The sequence below is a fragment of the Excalfactoria chinensis genome, chromosome 9, assembly GCF_039878825.1.
Source record: "Excalfactoria chinensis isolate bCotChi1 chromosome 9, bCotChi1.hap2, whole genome shotgun sequence".
NCBI classification, from domain to species: domain Eukaryota; kingdom Metazoa; phylum Chordata; class Aves; order Galliformes; family Phasianidae; genus Excalfactoria; species Excalfactoria chinensis.
In genome coordinates this window covers 1,813,685-1,834,730 of record NC_092833.1, presented here as the reverse complement: position 1 = coordinate 1,834,730, position 21,046 = coordinate 1,813,685, and the positions used below count along the sequence as shown (strand labels likewise).

The 21,046-nt window shown below is 42.6% G+C and overlaps 2 protein-coding genes across 4 annotated transcripts in view; one reads left to right on the top strand and one right to left on the bottom strand.

Annotated features, from left to right (window-relative positions):
* Window positions 1-2,533: 2,533 nt before the first annotated feature.
* SEPTIN2 (septin 2) lies at window positions 2,534-20,175 on the bottom strand. 2 transcript variants are annotated; one of them, XM_072344398.1, is made up of 13 exons: window positions 20,067-20,175; window positions 17,787-17,819; window positions 16,529-16,649; window positions 14,260-14,346; window positions 13,355-13,478; window positions 12,189-12,323; window positions 10,374-10,491; window positions 9,329-9,430; window positions 9,011-9,156; window positions 8,135-8,218; window positions 6,878-6,935; window positions 5,963-6,075; window positions 2,534-5,565 (listed from the first exon to the last, which is right to left on the bottom strand). In XM_072344398.1, the coding sequence occupies exons 2-12, from the start codon at window positions 17,793-17,795 to the stop codon at window positions 5,971-5,973; spliced, it is 1,089 nt and encodes a 362-aa protein (XP_072200499.1). In that variant the 5' UTR covers window positions 17,796-17,819; window positions 20,067-20,175; the 3' UTR covers window positions 2,534-5,565; window positions 5,963-5,970. The 2 variants fall into 2 exon arrangements, with proteins under 2 accessions (XP_072200499.1, XP_072200500.1); XM_072344399.1 differs by having other exon boundaries at window positions 19,981-20,071.
* Window positions 20,176-20,248: 73 nt separating this feature from the next.
* Window positions 20,249-21,046, top strand: part of HDLBP (high density lipoprotein binding protein) — a 34,843-nt gene continuing 34,045 nt past the window's right edge. The window contains exon 1 of one of the 2 annotated variants that reach the window (XM_072344071.1): window positions 20,249-20,387. The gene's annotated coding sequence lies outside the window, so the exon portion shown is untranslated. Of the gene's footprint in view, window positions 20,388-20,626; window positions 20,731-21,046 lie in introns of those variants that run through there. The other variant, XM_072344074.1, reaches the window with a different exon arrangement.

Here is a 21,046-nt window from a genome sequence, read left to right as displayed (position 1 = left end):
CACCTGAAACTCCAACATACCTGTCAGTGGCTATGAGCCAGACCCACACATCCCATCGCCTCCAGACCATTCCATCAACAAAGCTGGCCATCAAACCAGCCCTTAGACAAACCTCTTCCTCTTCACACTCTCCCTGGGACTGACCCAGAATTACAGCAGGCTGACCTCACAGCACACACACTTACCTAGTGTGAACAGGCTGGTTTCTGCACCATTCCAATCTTCTCATCAAAAGAACACAAGCAGGCAATAACACCACTCTGTCACTAATTAGCAGCCATAGTAGCTCTCAATTCCATATAGCATGCAGCATTTCAGGATCTACCACTAAGTGTCCAGAGAGAGGCAGAAAAGGTGATGTTTTCCTTCTCTTTCCTTTATACAAAGGAAAACATCAGCGTCTGCAGATATTTTGTTCCTTTTATTTAATCGCTAAATCTGTGATACAGGCTGCCAAAATCCCAATACAAGCCTGCTTCGAGGCACAGAAGTGAGATAAAACAGCAAGAGCACAGAGAGTAGCCAGTGAAATGGAGACACAAGGTATGCTCAGCAATTTCCATGCCAGACTCTCCAAATGTAAGAGCCAAGCGATACCTATCTGGTCAACCATATAAAAACAAGTCTCTCACCCATGACAGCTGCTTGAAGACAGGAAACTTCTCTGTGATCATCCAGACTACTCAGACAAATAAACAGGAGACTCAACTTCAGTGTTAACATCCACAGGTCTGAACATCATTTCCTTCAGAGGTGTCTTGGGATGATAAGCTACTATCAGCCAGCTTTGGTAGAAGATGGCCAATAAAAAACTGCAGCCCTTTGCAACTTCTAATATTGCTGCACTGAGCGAGTACATTTTTAAGAGATCCTGAATATCACCCCTTTTGGGGACAATTCGTTACTGAAATGCCAAACACTTCGTTCTAGCCTCACTGTTTTCAGTTACTCATTTACCTTCATCTGAGGTCATTAGAGATTTATGAAGTGGAGAGAGTTGACTAATATACCCGATATACTGCTCCAATGGTATGGATGGAGAGATGGAAGCACCAGAGATATTGCAGCTGTTTAAACACACAGGAGAAAAACACTTCTCTGTAGAATCATAGAATGGCCTGGGTTGAAAAGGATCACAATGAGTATGGAGATGATCAGGAGGAAAAAACCTCAAGTATTTCACAGTACAGGAGGAGCAGGAGGGACTGGCAAAGAAGTATTCTTAGCAGTGCAGGGGTAAATGGAACAGAAACTATTCAGACACAAAGGCTTAAAAAGAAAAGGAAAAGATACACAGAAGGCAAGAGAAAGTGGATAGTCTGCACACAAAAGCTGCATCCTTCATTCAAACCAGCATTATTTGGCTGCACATTAACACATCAATTTATCTGCATAGTTATATGCTAACAATGCACTGCAATTCCTTCAGAACGACATGAGAGCTGTGCTTTATAAAGCGAGTTTAAAATTAAACTTGCTTTTACACTTATATAATTAACAATGTTGCCTACAAAAATGGATTAGTGTAACATTCTTTCTAGCACCATCAACAGTAAACCAATGCACAAAGGACCTGGAAGTGGGACAGTTAGCTGTATTTTGCAGGTTGTGATTTTAATACTTAGACCACAATAGTGTCATTCACATCTTCAGAAATCCCAATCCTTTCTCTGAATGAAAAGCTTCCAGTGTGTTTGCCTCGATTTATGAGGTGTTTTACAAGTCAGTTTTGCCTTTCTATTTAAGTCCACATCTACAATGATCCTTTTCTTTGCATGCACAGAACACATCCAGAAGACTTATTATGCTTTTTGGATATTTCATTGTGCAGTTCTTAGTGTAATTCTTTTCGGTGCTTCTTCCCAGAAGTGGGTTTGTACCCTGCAGGATAAGTCCTCTACAACTGACAAAAAGGATCTGCTCTGAAAATCCCAGATACAATCAAAGCAATATACAAAGAGTCACAACACCTGTAAAGTCTTTTTGCATTGTGGTCTCACAGCAAAACGTGCACCTTCCAGCAACACAAAGCAATTCAAGACAGCAATCTGAAGTGAGCTGTATGGATCAGGGCATGTACAAGAGTGACACACTTCAAATTGAACGAGTATGGATGTCTCTGATATCAAGATATCAAGTTAGCTCAGGAATCTGAAAACAAGGACACTGCCTGGTGCTCTTAGCCTGTAACAGCAACAACCCTTGCACTTAAAACGACACCTACAAACAGCTTAATTGCGTGTTAACTTAATAACTAAGGAGCACATACTTGGTGCATACTAAGGAGCACATACTTGGTGAGAGCTGCTGAAGAAGCAAAGTCCCATAGCCAGAACTTTGGCAGCTCTGGGAACACCTGCTGGGAAATGCACTGTACCAATAAACTCTGAACACACACAACATTTAATGGTCATAACAAATGCAGGTTCATCACTGCGTCCTCTTTACACCATGCCTGAATGACTCCTTTATAATTAAAACATATCACAACAAACACTGCCAGGGTCGATTACAACAAGGAATCAAAACAAAAGAAAACGTATTCTTTTATTTTAGCATTTTTATTATAGCCTTGGCTAATGACAGTACATAAAACAGAATATAACAGTAAGATTCCTGTACCAAGAGCAAGTCATTTTTGCTACCAAATATAAAGCTCTGCAAATTCAAAAGTACTTTTACTCCTAAAATAGAAACTCCAACAATGCTGCTGTACCAAAAAACAAACCGTGGCCAGTTGAGCACAACAAACATCAACCTTTTGTCCTCATACTTTTCTTCTACCAGTAGCTGATTGATTTTTTTTTAGACAAGCTTCAATCTGAGAATGGTGGTCTCACTTGTCACGTCTCACCACACATCCCTGACATCAAGGCCATCGCAGGAAACATGAAGGAGAAAGAGACCCTTCATTGACATCAGGCACCACTGCCAGATCAGATCACCCCCAAGGGACTTGGGAAGCTGTTTTAACTGAAGGACAGCTGACTACAAGTACCATCAACTTATTTTTCCAATGAAAACAATATACATGAAAATATTTATTGCCTAAGAATCATCCACAATGCTTCACCCTGATGAAATATCTCAATAGATACATGTTATTGCCAAGAATAAGATGTAGCCTGAAGTAATTCCACAGGTAGTGACCAAACAGCACTAAAAGCACAGACAATTTGCCTTTGTTCCCATGATAAAGAACAAACACAAAGTAAAACCAACACACACACACACACACAGAGTTACATGTATAACCAGGGTCTGGTTTGAACACATTTGAGGTTTCACAGTTCAAGTACTGGTTCATATTGCTATTGCAGATTACCTTACCCTACTAAGCTTATATGTGAAAATAATATTACACAGCTTGCTCTCCTTGGCAAAGTGAACAGTACCCAAAGCATACTTTGCTCAGAGCACTTAGCAGAGATATTAGACTGATAGCTTAAAAGTAGGCAAGTGCTGCAGAATCAGAACAAAGCACATTTGTGGCAACTGAAGAATAGGATGAGAGTTCACAAACTATTTAGTGATAGGAGTGTATAAGAAGTTGTTCTGGAATATCTAGAGTCATAGAACTGTACATGTTGGAATTGACCTTTAAAGATCATCTAAGACCACCTGCCCTGCAAAGAACAGGGGTATCTACAGCAGATATGTTGCTCAGTGGCCCCTTCAGCCTGGCAACTCGTTCACAGAAATGTATAAAGAGGTTTAGAAATAAGGTGCTGTGGATTATTGTTTGTTTCTTCCCAGTAACACTGCCACCTCATTTCTGTATGTTGTTTAGAAAAGGCAAGACTAGAACTTTGGAGTGTGTGCTTTTTCATTCAAGCTTTATACAGACTTATTGGACAAAACAGGACTTTGTGCTTCTGTGCATCTAAATATATAAAAGGTTGCCATTTTTCACATTAGTGGTGATTAGGGAAGACTGCACGAGTCATGGAACACTGAGAATTGCTTTTGCAAAGCAAACTGGAGCTCCCTAGGAAAGGCAACGATGGAAGATTTTACTTCACATTTTTAGAAAGATTCAAATATAAAACAATTCATAAACAGCAGCTGCAGGCAGGTAGAAATTGCAGCTGCTTGGCTGGATGAAATATCGGTCTGCTATTTAAGTACCACTGAAATCATACGTTAGCTGTAGAAATCTTACCACTTCTTTTCAAATAAAGGTTTAAAAACTCTAAAAATCATTGCTACACCTGAGCTCAGAAGAGAGGAAAAGCTGGAGTTTTATCTACTCGTTAGTTGTTCAGATAACACCTATTCACATTAGTAAACCCAATTGCTGGCTTTATCAGGAGTACTCAAAAAGCCAAGCACAGCACATGGCTGCTTATCCTTATCAGCCAGCACATATGGAGCTGCACACTACAGCTGCTACTATAGACTGCGAACTATACCTGCCATGATATGCAGTCAAGATCAAAACACAGTACCCTTTCCTGGCAGTGTTAAGGAAAGTGACCTTGGCCTTTAAAAATAAAGATTAAAAACAGCATAGCGTATTGGAGCCACCTCAGAAGTAATACTGCTTACTCCATCTCGGAGCATAACCTTAAAATACAGTTTGCACTGATCCTGTCAGGCACAGATCACTTTGAAGTAGAAAGAGAAGCGTACAGTTGTGTGTAGTATGTTTTATATTACAATTAAGTTTGCAATGCCCTAGAAATAGTACGAAAATACTCTTCAGTAACTATAGAATTTCATATGTATTTGGATATGGAAACACTCGTGCATAGAAAACTACTCTTTGGGGCTTATCTCATTTGATGTATCATCATTATTTAAGCTTATGTGGCTACAGCAATGCCAGAAAACAGCAGGACTGATTTGTGCTGATCTATAGGAAGCTCTTAAAAATTATCTGCAATATAGAGGAAGAGATTTTAGGTAAGCAATAAAAAAACATATATCCTTCAGCATTAAATCCGAAGGACATGATGCCTGTCATATAAAATGGAGTTTGCCCTTATATAAGTACTGCCTCTTAGTTCTTTTGTTAAGACACAAGGCATGCCTGGAGTTCAATTAGATACTTACAGAGACCAAGGAAATCAGCACTGAGCAGAGACAGAAGAAGGGCTAAGGTCTCACAGACACACCTGAAAACACTGCAAAAATATAAAACCAGCCTTGCAGGGCTCCCTAATTAGTGACTATTACACACTACTAACAGGATACCACGACAGATGCTTAATCCTAAACGTAACACAAAATTAAAAACAGGGAGTTCATATTAAAGAAAGTCACCTAACACCACGTCAGGCAAGAAAAGTGTTGATGACTATTTTGTATCCCTATTACAATGGGAAACTGAAAATAAGCTTAATATAAGAACTACTAAACAAAAGCAACGTCAAAGGCATATAATATATAGAATACTGACTACGTGTTATGAAATATGTATCACAAGAGTTACCACAATGCATTTCCATGTTAAACTCCAAAATAATCTCCAAGTCACACGTTGAGCACAAGGCATTCCTTCCGGCATAATGCCACCACAATTCAACTCCAGAGTGACTCCTTTAAGCCAGGGTAAAAGGTAAACTGCAAACAAGTCAAAAATGTACATTTTAAGATCTGCTATGTTCATACACATGGAAAACAAAGAAGTAGACATTTTCCTATTCACAACAAAACAGTGAGTTCACCAAGAGATTGAGAACCACCTGCTTATACAACCTGAGAGACTCCTTCCATGATTGACCTGCATAGCATTTCTGGGAAAAAAATAATGTATATATATACACACACTTACAAAAATCACACTGCTGTGTAGTTTGGCTTCAGGCCCCTTCACAAACACCAGATAAACTATAAAATGAAAATGACTACTGAAATCTATGCCAACCCAACTTGTAAGTATTTTTTCCAAAGCTTCTCAGTACCACCCATATCTAAAAAGAGATCTCTTTAAATCTTTATGGCTATTTGAACATCTTACCAAAAGCTTTATACATTGTGTCCTTGAACTGCACCGCTTTCCCCTTCTCCACCTTGCATTTGCATCTGCATCTGTGCCTGCATTCTTGCAATCATCTCCTGCATGCGACGAAGCTGGAAAAATAGCATTAGAGAATCCTTTAGCCTTATCTCAACTCAGAATACGATTCTTTGTGTCACCACACTATTAATCATTAATATTAAAGATGGAATACACTTCAGCATTGGCCTGATCTGACAAGTTGCAATCTTAGGTTATAGACCGCGTTTCTACCACTCATATTCTAAGCAGTAAGACGCTGGAAATTCACTGACTGAAATCAATAAGCTTTCTTATCGTAACTTGGGACCTTCAAGCATCCCTCAAGTAAAGTCTTTTCTTACTTACCCCAAAGTTCAATAAATAAGAATGGTGCTGTTGAAGTGCTAAAGTCACTTACTAAAGCTCTTACATTTGTTTCTAAAACAACTAGAGCTATAAATTATGGATTTATCACAGCAGCATAATAAGAATTTGCACACTGTCCTTCATTCCTGGCAGTTCCTACCACTGTTTCCTCCACTGTTGCAAAGCTGAATTGGTCTTGTCCCCCCAGTTTGAAACTGCTGGTGCAGAACCTTTCTTCATATATGAGGATGTCTCTCCCTTCCCACACAACATGCAGAACATCCATTATTGAGCAGTACAATGAAATCTGACATTGCTCTTGTTCCAATACATGAGTATTCTGAGATCCCCTACACCTTTCCATGTTCTGGTTTTACTGTACCGTGCATAGCTTTATATTAGAACAATATTAGAACATTCCATCTTTCCCATCACAAATTATCAAGATAAAATAAAATCACTTATCCCAAAACAGCCAAAACAAAGATAAAACTCCCCCGCCCGAATAACAGATTTTTTTCATCTTACTTCAGCTTCTTTTTCAAGCAGAATCTGGTCTTTATTTACTTCTTCATCCTCTATTTTCCTAAGATAAAAAAAATATTATTCAATAACATCTTTGTAGGCATCAGTGAAAACCATTTTGGAACATTACTCAAGTAGAGCATAGTGTTAAGTTAACTGACTACAACTGGGGTACCACACAACTCGGATTTCTGAGTACACTGTGCTCAATTCTTTTTCACTGGTGCAATAAATCAATACAACCAAATCAAAACAAGTTCAAGACGATGCTGGACAAGATATTTTACACATTACTTCCATATTTTTTGTTAATATCTAGGAACTTTGAAACCTTGTTACCCCCAGGAGGAACCTCCTTTTGACAGTTTCTCATCTCTAATGTCATGAACCACATTTGCTATCAAACATCTGGAAGGCACGTATCAAACGTTGCTTCTTCCCCAGAAAGCTTTTAGTAAATAAAAAGCTGAAACCAAAAAGGTAACAAGTCTCTCATCCTGTTTTCAGTACAGCACTGTGCTTAAAGTGAATGCCATTCAAAAGTGCAAATCAGACAAAAACTCCCATTTCTGAAAGCAGACCAGGCATGTGACAAAAATCTATTTCAACAGGAGCAAGAAAAAACTTTGCAATATATATATCAAACCCACTGACATGTGCAATTATGAAACCCTCTAGTGGCTGAAATAAGAGAAGCAACATCTAAGTTAGGAAACACCCAGTCTTCATAAAGAACTCACAAACTCAGAGACTGTTTTGTTTAGAAACAGGGCGTTCTACCTGCCTCTTTTACCACAGCCCAGAAGAGGACTGAAAGACATGATCCTGACTGCTCTTCAAAGAGAACTATTTATTCATACCGTGTTAAATAAAGCACTACAGGAGGAATTCACTTTCTTTCCTTAAAGCTGCTTTCTTAAAGTCCAGATATGCAAGTCTTAGAAACGATTCATTTTAATGTATCAGCACTTATCCAACTTGTATGTTTTTAGAAGGTATTTACCATAGATTTTCCCTATGGATTTACCTTGAATACACCCATAAAACTGTGTTCAAACCTTAAAATGGAGATTTAACTGTGCTTCTTTTAAGGACACAACTGACTCAAATTTACATCATGCTTTTTCTTACAGTGAATGTAAACCAATTGAGTTATTGTTAACTGTCCCTAGAGAGCTGCAGTTAAATGGTGGGAGGACAGAGAGAAGACTGAGAAATAAATTCAGAAGAAGACATGGCTTGTAGCAATAAGATGACAACCTGCCGCCTCGTTTGAGCCGCTCAGAACGGAAGTTCTCGTAGTGAAGATCTTGGGTCACCTCCTGGAGATCCTGCATATGAGTGCTAGAGAAATGAGAAAAGTGAAAAGGTAAAACATACCTGTGTTACCTCAGCTTGGTTAAGCAACTCTCACATTCAGCACCGCATTGTGTCAATGTGTTCAGCACATGGATTCATTTAACATGACAATTTCAGAGCTGATTTAACTTCAATCAGTGCTATAAAAGACAAACAGGCAGCACCCCAGTCTCTGAGACAGCTTATACATAAGCCATGCGACCAAGCAATGTTGGGCAGGGAAAGCAGAGTAACAAAGCCTGAAAAAACTTAACTGGAACAGGTTGCCCAAGGAGGCTGCGGATGCCCCACCCCTGGAGGCATTCAAGGCCAGGCTGGATGCAGCTCTGGGCAGCCTGATCTGCTGGTTGGTGACTGCACACAGCAGGGGCTTGAAACTAGATTATAATAGCGGTCCTTTTCAACCCAGGTCATTCTATGATGCTAACCAGCAGACTTTTGAAGTCTAATACTTTGCGGACACCTTTATATAGACAGATAACTGAGAAATAGATATCTTTCAACAAGCACTAGGTAAAAAGCAACCTGCTTTTACTTTCTTGGGTGTATGCTCAACAGAAGATTTAGACACAAGATTATTTTGACAGAATCAAGTAACCCATATTGGAAAGGATCTATGGAGGGTGTTGGGTCCAATCCCTACCTAGGCCAACTAGATCCAACTTGCTCACAGCCTTCTTCTCCCCAGCCCCCCCCAGTCCCCTTCCAATGTCTGAGAATCTTCCTGACTATTTTTTTTAGTTAAACTATTATTTAATTGGAACTTTTCCAACTTACATTAACATGGTCCTCAATTTCAGGAAGTCATTATGTTCTGGATTCTCCACTTCAACAACACCCCATGGGTACAGACGACCTCGAACTTTTTTACCCTTGGCTTCAATGAGTTGATTGGATCCCACGACACAAAACGGAATGCTGGCCTGAAAATCCCAAATTCAAAGATTACTACCAATGAACTAGGACAAACAACACCTTCCCAATAGAGAAGCCTGAGCACACAACCATAGTGACTCATTCAAGGTCCCAAAGGTCACTTATGTATTTTGATTAAATGCCACCTGAGCAGTCTAAAAAGATACAGTATATTCATACCTTCAGCAGCCTGGTCTGCTCTTTAAAATCTTCATCCTCATCAGATTCAGCATCAGGCAGGTGATAAATCTTGATGCCGTGCTCTTCAATTTCATCCAGAATCTGAGATTTTGGTATAAGAAATTGAGATAATATACGCAAAGTGAGCGCTTCTAAAACTTCAGGTAAATCAATAAGCTGCAAACAATCTCTTGATAACTTTATCTTACCAAATCACATTACTTGCCAACTATGTCTTTTTAAAGAACATTCTTCATGATTTCCAATGACTGCTCCCCACACTTGCAGACAACCAGTGGTACATTTCCTCCCTACTGCTTTATCTAACACACCAAAATTTCCACTACTTATAAACCACATTTGCAATTAAATCAGCTTCAGTTATGAAAATTAGTGCCTCTAAGAGAATTATCTACCCAGTAGCACTGTTTTTCCTATAGAAATAAGACCTGCAATTGAGCCTCACAGCATTTTGTTGCCGTCATTTTATTGCAGCTAGAATTACACACATTACTAGCCATGAAATTTAATTTTAAACAAAGCTACGGAAACAATGGAAACAATTTGCCCTTCCAATTTATCCTGTTTCACTTTAGCTGTAACTGACAAAACTGAAGCACAGCATTCCTTGCCTAGGGAAGGCTACTAGATTCTAGTTTTACTTGAGAACAAAGTTAAGTTTCTGCAGATTACAGACACCTTGTCTCTGCCTTAGAGCTGATCAAACAGGTGAGGGAGCAATAACCACTACCAAACATATTCAAATGCAGTTTCCAGGTTTCCAAATTGACTCAGTGTAGCTGTACATGTAACCAATCTGCCATTTCACAGGCAACATTTGAAGGGCAAGTTCTCAGTGAAATACGGAACATTAAGATCTTAAAAAGATATAAAAACATGTATTAAATAAAGTTAATTAAATACAGACTGCATATGAGATTATATTTTCCTTGTAGAGGGCAAAATAAGGTTGAAAGAGACTCATGTTGAGTGACCACACTGCTATAGCCAAAACATTTTTCCTGCAAGCTAGAAAAATACTTACCCTTTTCTTTAGTCTTTCTCGTTCTTTCAGTGAAAGTGTGTCAGCTTTTGCAATTACTGGTACAATATTTACTTTGTTGTGTATCGCCTTCATAAATTCAACATCCAAAGGCTTAAGACTAAGAATAAAACATGGGAAAAGTTTAATTTAACATAAACGATCAACATTAATCGGGTCCGAGGTAAACACTGGATTGATACTTGATGAAGGTGGTCAGTTTTTATCATTAATGATGTATCTTGGGCTGCCCAGCCCTCTGAGCTGGAGAAGCATGACTGGGGGCCACTGGAGTTTTATCAGCTGAGTTGTGTCAGCTGAACATTCTTAAATCCACAGGGTCTGGCAGGACTCACCCCAGAGTACCAAGCAGGTTAGTGGATTCTATATCAGAACTCCTCTCAACAGTTACCAAATGTCTTAGGAATCTGAAAAAGTCCGTGCTGACTGGAAGCTAGTTGATGATACAGCCATCTACAAGAAGGGCACAAGACCAAGGAAACTACAGACCTCTTAGTGTAACCTCAGTCTGGAGAAGTTATGGATTAGCCTGTACACTACTGAAAGGCATTTAAGAGCTATTATCAGGCAGAGTCAACACGGGTTTATGAAGGGAAGGTCCCACCTTAGTAATTTGTTCTCCTATGGTAAGGTTAGGTGACGAGCTGGCTGAATGGCCAAGCTCAAGGGGTCATGGTGAATGGGACTGTACCTGGCTGGCAGCCAGTCACTGGCAGAGTTCTAGGGCCCTATTCCATTCAATGCTTTTAACAGTGATCCAGATACAGGAATTGAATCCAGAAGTTTCCTTCTGAATTCATTAAATTTGCTGACCTTACTGAACTGGGAGGTGACGTTGACTCTCCAAAAGGAGAGGAGGCCTCGCAGAGTGATCTAGATATAATGGAGCACTCAACAATCATCAGTTGCATGAAATGCAACAAGGGAAAATGCCAGATTCTGCACCTGGGATGAAGCAATGCCAGACAAGCCTGGGAGATGAGTGACTGGAGAAGAACTCAGCAGAAAGAGATCTGAGGGTGCTGGCTGATAGCAGACTCAGCATGAGCAGGCAGTGTGTCCATGTGGCCAAGACAGAGAACTGCACTTTAGGGTACAGCAAACACAGCATATCCAGTCAGTGTACATTCAGCATCAGTGCAACTTCATGTTGAATACTGTGTGCAGCTCTGGGCTAAATGATGTAAAAAGGATGTTAATATATTAATCAGATACTAGTGACCAGAGGAGGACAACAAAGCTGACAAAAGGGCTGGATAGTATGTCCTATGAGAGGCTGAGGACATTGGTCTGAAATAAAGGAGGCTAAGAAGCAAGCTCTCTGCTGCCTACAATTTACAGGAGGGGAAAGCTGTGGTGCCGATCTCATCACTCTGGTCACCAATGACAGGCCATGTGGGAGCAGCACAAAGCTGCACCAGGGCACGTTTATATTAGGCATTAGGAAATATGTCTACTGTGGGGGTGATGAAACACTGGAGCAGGCTTTCTAGAGAGGTGATTGATGCACTGTGCCTGTTAGTGTCCAAGAGGTACTTGGATGATGCCCTCACTAGTAAGCTTTAACTTCTGGTTAGCCCTAAGATGGTCAGGCAGTTGGACATAGTGATCTCTGTCAATTCTTTCCAACTATTCTAATTCTCTGTGTAAGGAGACAGACTTAACAGGAACACACACATTAATTTCAGCAGTTCTACTCCTTCTATAAGGAATGAGTCTAAAGATCTACATCAGCAGGCACAAGAACAATTCACTGCAGTAAAATCATTCCAAAAATAAAATGACAGAAATACTTACCCGTGACCAAATGGCGAAATGAAATAAAAGCAGCAATGAACACGGTTATCTATGATGTGCCTTCTGTTCAAACCACTCTCATCGTGCAGATAACGCTCAAACTGCTCATCAATGTAGGAGATTATGGTCTTAAAACTGTAAAGCAAACGGAGACTTAAACTGTGCTCACTCCTAAACGGACAGTAATTTTAGTGATCCTTCACAGGTCACATTAAAAGACAACCAGCTGACAAACCAGCTTATGGATGTGCAAAAGTAATTTACCAGTGCTGGCAGACTATATCTTAAGTGCATATCTGAGCATTCTAATTGAACCGCAAAATAACAAGCAATTGTTACTGCTATGCATAACACAATACACATGCACAGCGCATATATATTAAGATAAAATATGCATACATTACACATAATAATACATTTCTTGACTTACAAGCAAATTGCTCTTGAGTTAGTATTCACCTTGTGACTAAGCGTTAATTACACATACTGAAGATAACCCAAGTTTCTTATTCCAAATCGATTTAAAACATTAAATTGTCGATGCTGATGCAAGAGCCAGGACAGTCAGCAGCTGCAACAGATGCAAAAATGCAGCAATCTTCCATTGCTATTGCTCTGAGTCGCGTCTCCCTGAACCACTTCACCTTACATACACGTCAGTTTAGTTTGAGATAACAGCTATACTCCTTCAGCATGCTTGCCAATGATCAATACCACGGGCTAAGCAGGCAGGAATACCTGTTTATTACTGAATGGAAGAATAAATAAAACATTTATCTTGCATGAGACATTCTGATTCCCAGTCAAGGTGGAGAATCAACATAAGCAGAGATCCCAAATCAGTCTTTACTAACGGGAGAACTGAAGCAACGTGGAGCAGAAAGTAAGGGCAGTATGATGCTGTAGTGAGAATGGCTGAGATGGACAAGCAAGCTCTTGACAGAAGGCGGGCAGCAGAGGTTACAACTGAATGCCATTCATCTCATTATTTCTCAGTACTTATTAGAACACAAACATTTTAGAAATGTCAAAACCCTGCAGTGATGATTCAGTACTTAACCCATCAAAAAAGGGTGAAGCAGGTAGTTATTTTCACCACCACCCCTCCATACAGACACAAAGTGGATACTGATCTGCATGTGATGGCTGACATTCTATGTACATACCAATCCCTGCAGTTGATAGCATCCCCATATCCAGGTGTATCTACAACTGTCAGACGTAGCTTCACACCCCTCTCTTCTATCTCAACTGTTGAGGCTTCAATCTGCACAGTGCGTTCAATCTTCTCTAAAAGATAAGGAGTTTGGTGTTTCAGAATAGAATCGATAAGAGCAGCTCATTTTGAGCTAAGATCAGAAGATTAAATGGCAGGTTAGAAAACTGAGATGGCTTACTTAGCTCAAGTCTTACGTAGAAACCAAGGGAAAAGTGTTTGACTGAGAGAAACAGAAGTACTCAGTAATTTGGAAAGCAACATCAGGCTACACATAACAGCTTTTTTTTCCCTTAAGGTTGAAAGTAATTAGTTGTCAGTCAACACAGTAAGTTACTACAGCAAGTTGTTTAACAAGGAGGAAAGAGGGAAAAACAGTATCTCCCTCTATTTTCTTATGATATTCTCTTTGGCTGGATCATTGCATGCCTTGTTTAGCAGATTCAAAAAGGGACAGAGGGCTGAAAAGAAAATGCGCATTCACTAAATGAGCAAAGGAATCAAATAGCAAGCCCAAGGGAACATTAAAAATGTGCATGTTCAAAACCACTACAGATTGAATACTGACAAAGGGTTGTGACTGTTTTAGTTCATTGTCTATCTCAACGTGATGCAATGACACGCTAAGAAAAAGGAGAGACTGGTTGGTGCCAGTACAGCCCTTCAGCACAGCCAAGGACTAAAACACAAAGGCCAGGTACTGAGGGAACCAGCTCTATCTGTTGGTTCAACTGTCATGAAATATATTAGAATGACTACAGCTAGAAACAATAACGTGGCTATTTATAAACATCCAAAGATAAAAGAATTCACTTCAAAACTGTCAGAAGAGATGGACTAGAAAAGTGTGTTTACCAGCAGCTCCTGGGATTATCCGTTCTGGGTAGAGGTCTGTCAAGAAGAGGCTGTTTATTAACGTAGATTTTCCCAGTCCAGATTCACCTGGGATTCAATGTACAGATAGACTCAATATATTTGCATAATTAATCTCAACTGTAACCAGAAAGCAATATCCAACTATATGTTTTTTTTTTTTTCCCACATCGTAAGTCTTTTAGTTGTCATTGAAAGACTTACAGCTTATAACTTCAGGCAAGCTTTTCTGCTGTCATCCCAGAACATGGAAGCTCATACACACTGAGAAGCAATAGGGAAAAACCTGAGAGCAATGTGATATGCCTGCTGAGTATGCACACAAAGCAGTCCTTCACTGGTGAACCTGGGGATTACCAAAGTGAACCACAAAAAGGCTTTTCTCCCGCAGCTACTGACAGAGCCATTGGAAGAGCTGGAAAGCCAACTAATCTGCTAAAGACGTTCACAGCATTAATTAAAAGAAGACCAGCAACTTAAACGGCTCAGGACCTGAATTCACCGTACAAGTTATTTTTTGAGGTTGTTTTAAATGAAGTAAAAATGATACCAGCAGTCTGACAAAGATATCTGAAGAAAACAAAAGACACGGAATTATTTTTAAGTCAAGATTTGAGCAGGAGCTGCTATTCTTGGATAGAACACATCTCTGAAATTCAGATTTTCCCAGTGCAGCCTCTAGCAGCAAAGGAGACATGCAGACAGACTGATTTAACACTCACATCGCATCAGTTCAGCAAAACCAAGACAGCTTTGACTTTAACCAGCAGCACGCTGCCTGCTTTCAGTCTGGGTAAACAGTACATCTAAAACAAATCAGTTTCCTTGTCTCTGTCAAGGATAAGCAGCAGCTTTTTCTGACTCTGAGTACTGATAAATCAAAGTCCTGATCAGAAGGTAAGAAACATGGCAGATTACCGATGAGTTACAGCTCAATACAGACATTGTGATATAGGCCATGTGGAATATACTTAAATCCCATGCATGTTTCAAGAGGGAAAAAAATTAACATTCCAAACTGTTGAAGTAATCAACAATTTAAAGCACAGCTTATCTTCACTTCCATCAGCTCCTCCCTCTGCCAGTTTATCTTACAGCATCACTCAAAATCTCCAGCAAAGTTCCTTTTTTTGCAAGTTCTCTTGCTGTAGTTTCCATTTACCCCTTTGAATAGTGGCAGGCAACATTACAGTCAGACGAGGCCCAGGAGGCTAATTGCTCTGTTACCCTGCTACCATGCCATTTCTCCGCTGCCTTCTATCTCAGCAGGCAGCAGAAATAACCATTTGGTCTGGATAATTTCGTATGGCTTTCTACCATTTGCTATGCACTATTTGCCATTCATCTCAGAGAAATCTGTATATTAAGCACATCCCCATTTTTCACACGTAAGACCAAAAAACAGCAAATGCCAAAGAATCACAGCAGATACCACAACTTGAAACATCTAAAGGTTGGCTCTACCCTTAGGTTTTGTAAGGTATCCATTATGGTATTATCCTAAGCAAATCCAATGAAGCGAAAATTAAATGACTCCTAACAGTTATAAGGTACTTAGCACGCAGTATAACCTCATTAACCCATGTCCCTGCTCTCCTATACTTCTCCACTCCACCCCAAATAACAGGAACCAACCACCATCAAGTTCTTGGAAGCCAAAATAAGGGCCAGCGCAGTCCAGCATCGTGCTGCTGAAGACAGAAATGGGTCAAAAGCAAAACAAGGGCTGTCATTTGGCAAAGCTAATGACAGGCTAAAGGATAAATGCTACCTGTAACTACTGGGATCCCAAACAACCAGCAGCTTTCACTATCAGGTCCTGTCCCACCTCTCCTTTGAAAGATCTAGCCCATGCAGATTCTTTTGAACTACAAAAGCATAACAAATAGTTTAATACTATTATCTTAATGAAAAAGCCAGCAGAGCTTGCATTCATACATTAGAACAATTTTAAGTTAAATCTTGAGCAGAAGGCTCCAACCCTGTGAGACGGAAGGAAGGAAGTAACCATCACTGGAGCACAAAAGAGAGTTCTTTCACTTCAGCAACAAAATGATTACGATACACAGTTTGCAATATCAAAAACAACAGATCCATGACTTAATGAAAGTACAAAGAAGTTAAATGTTACAGTACAAAGCTTTCTGATGTGAGTTAAAGCCTTACAATAGCAGAAGCAACGCTCACTTTAATTCCAAATTCTACATCAGAGGGAACTCACTGTGAGCAATACTACAAAATGCTTCCTTACCAACCACCATAAGAGTGAATTCAAACCCCTTTTTCACAGACTTCCGATGGACCTGATTGGGAAGGTTTGCAAAGCCAACATAGCCAGGGGTTTCTGGATTGGTAAACTGAGCAGGCTGTTGCTGAAACAAAATAAGACAATAATAAGCAATCATTCAAGACGTACTTGTTCGGGTGATTGTTTTCCTTAGACATTTCTAATAAGATAAACTGGAACCAGAAAAAAAACGCACAGAAAAAAAGATCAGAAATCTCATAAATCTTTTGGTTTCCCAAAGCTCAGCCCTTCTCACCAGAAAGTCTCAGGAACCAAAAGATAGAGCTCTTCCCATCACAGTCCCCCCATCATTGTAACGCTTTTACACGATGGAAACTGCAGCAATAGCAGCGTAGTAGCAAAGTCCCAGCAAGAGACCCTCACCTCCACTGCCAACCCTTCAGTGAGGTCTTGGGTCTACATTACATGTACCTGAGCTCCCCTGGGTTGGCCCTGCCTTTCACCAGATGCTCAATCACTGCTTCAAGCCATAGCTTAGCCTTTCCACTACAGTTGTGCATGAGGCTTACGTACTTAAACAAGGAAAGTGACCATTCCTCATGTGGTTTTTAACACACCCAGCCAAGACCAGTAATCGTGAAATATCAGCCACCTGCCGGAATCTCTGATGACAGAGATCTCTTTTAAGAGGAAAAAACAACAACACAGAAATGCTTCAAACGTCCCCTACTACAAATACTGCAGATAAATGTTCAGACCTATTATTTTCCCTCTTCAAATATATTACACGAGTAGATTTTATCCATTACACCAAATGCAAGAGACCAAGAATTAGCTCAGTGAAAAATACTGGCAAACTGGGATTCAAGTTACCACGTGTTTATGAAGGTTGTTGCTGAATAGGTCTGTTGACTGGCTAAACAAGTGAAGATGTGAACAATAAATACAAGAACAACCTGTCTTAAATTACTCCTGCTCAAAACATAGCAGCTGAATGGGAGTTTCAATGCAAACGTAACATGGAGCCTCTGGTGTGCAACTCCATCCTTCTGGGAGCATCAGTTCACTACAGAGGTTTAAGTCGATCATTCACTGTCATCTTCTAAATGTGAATTCACTCATGCTTGTGAACTGCAAGTTTAGCACACACAGCCCCACCAAATACGAGGTAACAGCCAAACATGGTGTGTGAAGATGAAACTCATACAACAAAAGGGCCATTTTAGAACGTTCAGTTTTAGGGCAGGAATCTTCTTCTTACCTTGGACATTTTTATGGAAGCTCAGGAGCAAATCTGAAACCACAAAAAATGATTCCCGGGTTATTAAAAATAGCATGAGAATAATAATAATAATAATCCCTAACAAATCACTATCTGCTCTCAGTGCTAACTTAGAACAGGAACAGCACAGGTAGCTTTCCATAGAGGACCAATAGTTGAATCTCCAGCATTAACAAGGAGCAGAATTCCCAGCAACCATTTTATTCCTATTACAACATCAGTGTGCAATGAACTCAAGCAACACGAACACAGAACGCTAAAGGCACTGGATATGTGACAAACCATATTGCAGCCTGAAAAAGAGAAGTTCACATCCGTTCCAGGAACTAACCAAACCCAAACACGCTGCTAAGAGGCATCTATGCAGAGGAAATGGCTTTTTTCAAAGCTCAATAAACCAACCCATGCACTCTTTTCTTTTTAAACCTCCTCCCCTTGCTGTTTCCTTTCATGTTGGACTGCTCTGTGGGGCTTCAAAAGGAAACATTTCCTCCTTCTCTTTGGTCAGGACAAACTCAACCATCCACTTTAACTGTTGCAGCCAAGATTGTCACACACAGCTGTTCCACTCTGAAATGGGAAAAGCAAAATCTGACACCTCTTTAAGAAAGTCTCCAAGCAGACACAGACCTGCCAACACAAGAGGGCTTCTATCAGACTTATCAGACTTTCAAGAAACCATAACTTACTTTGACCATGTAAGAATGTCAGCATGAGTTGATGCACGTTCCGAGTCCCCTTTCCAGTTCCTCCTCTGGCCTACCCTCTCTAACCAAAAAGGTATCTGTTCCCACTCACAGCAGCCACACATCAGAGCTGTCCCTCTAGCTGACTTCCACTTTGTCAGTAGGAAATTATTGCTACCTGCCTCTTTCTATATGCCAGGCATGCTTGCTCTTCCCACCTTTCCAGGGCAGGGAATCATTGCTGATTATAGTCACAAAGTTGCTATCTTTCTCCTGTCAAAGAATACCTCAAAACTGCCCAAAATGAGCTTCTTTTCCTTCCTGTACCACAAAAAGAGCTAACTGGATGCTTAAAAGTGATGACACAGAGCTAAAAAGTTGTAAAGCATTGCACCTTAATAAGCCTAAATGCTGTTGCACCGAGTTCGATGTGTGCAGCGGCTTTGTGGAGCACATACCACAGCTGTCAGAAATCATCACCACTTTGGAAAACGCATTTTGCTGAGTGCAGAAAGGCTGGGATCCTGCCTGCATGACCCTGACAACAAGATGGCCAACTAGCAACACCACACATCGAAGCTGTTTGCTGTTGTTTCCCACCAAGCTGAACTCACAAAGATCTGTCGTCCCGATCACGTACGCAGAATATAAACCAGGCAAGTTGTTTCTGCGGTGGAAATTCATTCTAAAAACCAAATCTGACATCTGCAACGCCAGCGTTCCCATCGGCCAGCTGATCTGTGAGCCATGAAGCATTCAGCTGCTGGAGATGCTCCTCGGGAAGCTCTTCCCATCTCGGCAGACCGCTCCGATAAGAAGCGTTCTGTCCCAGAGCGTTTCCTGCCGGGTGATGTCATCCAGCCCCACTTAGCCATTCTCCATGAGGAATTCTGAACGCCAACCCAAACCGGATGGTGCCGGAGCATCCTCCCGGAGGCTCGCCTTTCCACCCAGCCATTTCTCAGAGGGAAGTTTCCCACAGACAGCAGGATCTGAAGGAGAGCTCTGTATGCAGATGCTCGGCTACCCCGGCCTTAGAGCAGAGATCTCCCGCGGCTCTCCCAGGCGCACACCTCCAGGGCAGCGCCCGGCCGCTCCCACGCAGACACAGCACCGTCTGGGCGCAGATGGCAGCGGAGCAGCCCGGCGTGTTCCGAGCCCTCCGGCCGGGCAGCCCAGCCCAGCCCAGCCCAGCGGAGCGGCTGCGTTCTCTCCCCTTATCACCTCAGCACTCTCCATTTCCACACAGGAAACCGCATCCCCGACCCCCCTCCTCCACCTCCTCCTCCACCCCACGACGGGGACTTCAAGCTTTTAGACGACCATGCGCACTAACGGGCTTCCAACTAGGCGGATGCAGACGGGATACCACCAGCCCCCCAACCCCGGCGCCACGGCCCGCTCCCACCGCCGGGGCCACCCGGAGCCCTCATCCCTCCTCCCCAGCATCCCCCAGAAACCCAAATGCCTACAAGGGCCGCCCCTACCTCCATCTCGGGCTGTGTGGAGGCCGCAGGCCGCCCCCAGCTGAAGGGAGGCCGTTCCCGCCACCCCGCGCCCCTCAGCAGCTCACCTGCCCGCCCAGCCGCCGCTCCCGCGCTCACGCACTCGGACTGAAGGGGGGGGTGCCGCCGCCCGCTCTCACGCAAGCCCCGCCCCCTCCGTCATCAGGCCCCGCCCCCTCCTCACAGACCCACCCACAGGGAGGTGCCGCGCTTGAGGCCAGCGCGCATGCTCCATGCGCTCGGTTCCCTTAGCAACCCGGCGGGCAAGGGGACGGGGGGAGGGACCGGCGGTGTGCGGGTAGGTCACGCGAGTCCCTCTTCTTCACCAAGATGGCGGCCGGCCTTTCGGCCTCGTACCCAGCATAGGCTTCGCTGCGGGCCTACTAGAGGTAAAGCTATCGCCGGCGCCCGGCGGTACCGGCCGAGCGGGAGGGTAGCGGGGGTGAGGGGGCGCCGCGGGTGAGCGGGGAGAGGCGGCGGGGTCCGGCTCTGCGGCCGGGCGGCCTCCGCGCCTCCGATAAGATGGCGGCAGCAGAGAGACGGGCGCCGAGGGGGGAATGTCTAGCCGACGCCTCGCTCCGCTCTATGGTCTCGGCCTCTCCCATTGGCGGGGGGTGCGCCACGTGCCGTTGGCCTCCCCTCCACGAACCATCGAGACGGGGCCGCACCGAGGGGCCGCCCCCTCCCTGTCAGCGGCCGCCCCCGCCGCGCTCCGGTGAGGCGGACAAAAGCGTGAGTCATGGCCACTTCGCTCCGTGCCGCCGCCGTACTCGGGGCGCAGGTGCTCCCTGGCGGCCTTTAGCGTGTGGCACACGGGTGTGGTCGCCTCCCCAGCGCCGTGTGGGACTCCTTCCTGTCCGGCACCTCGCCTCGGTGTGCCTTTAGGAGTCCTAAAGTTCTGCTCTTATACCGTAGCGCGGGCAAAGCGTGCAGGCCTCGGGTTTGTACCTCACGGAGAGCTGAGCCTGAAGTGCTCTGCCTGCGCATAAGAAGGTTTTATGGCTGGCTGATATGGAGAAGGGAGGGCTAAGTGCATTAGCTTCGTGGT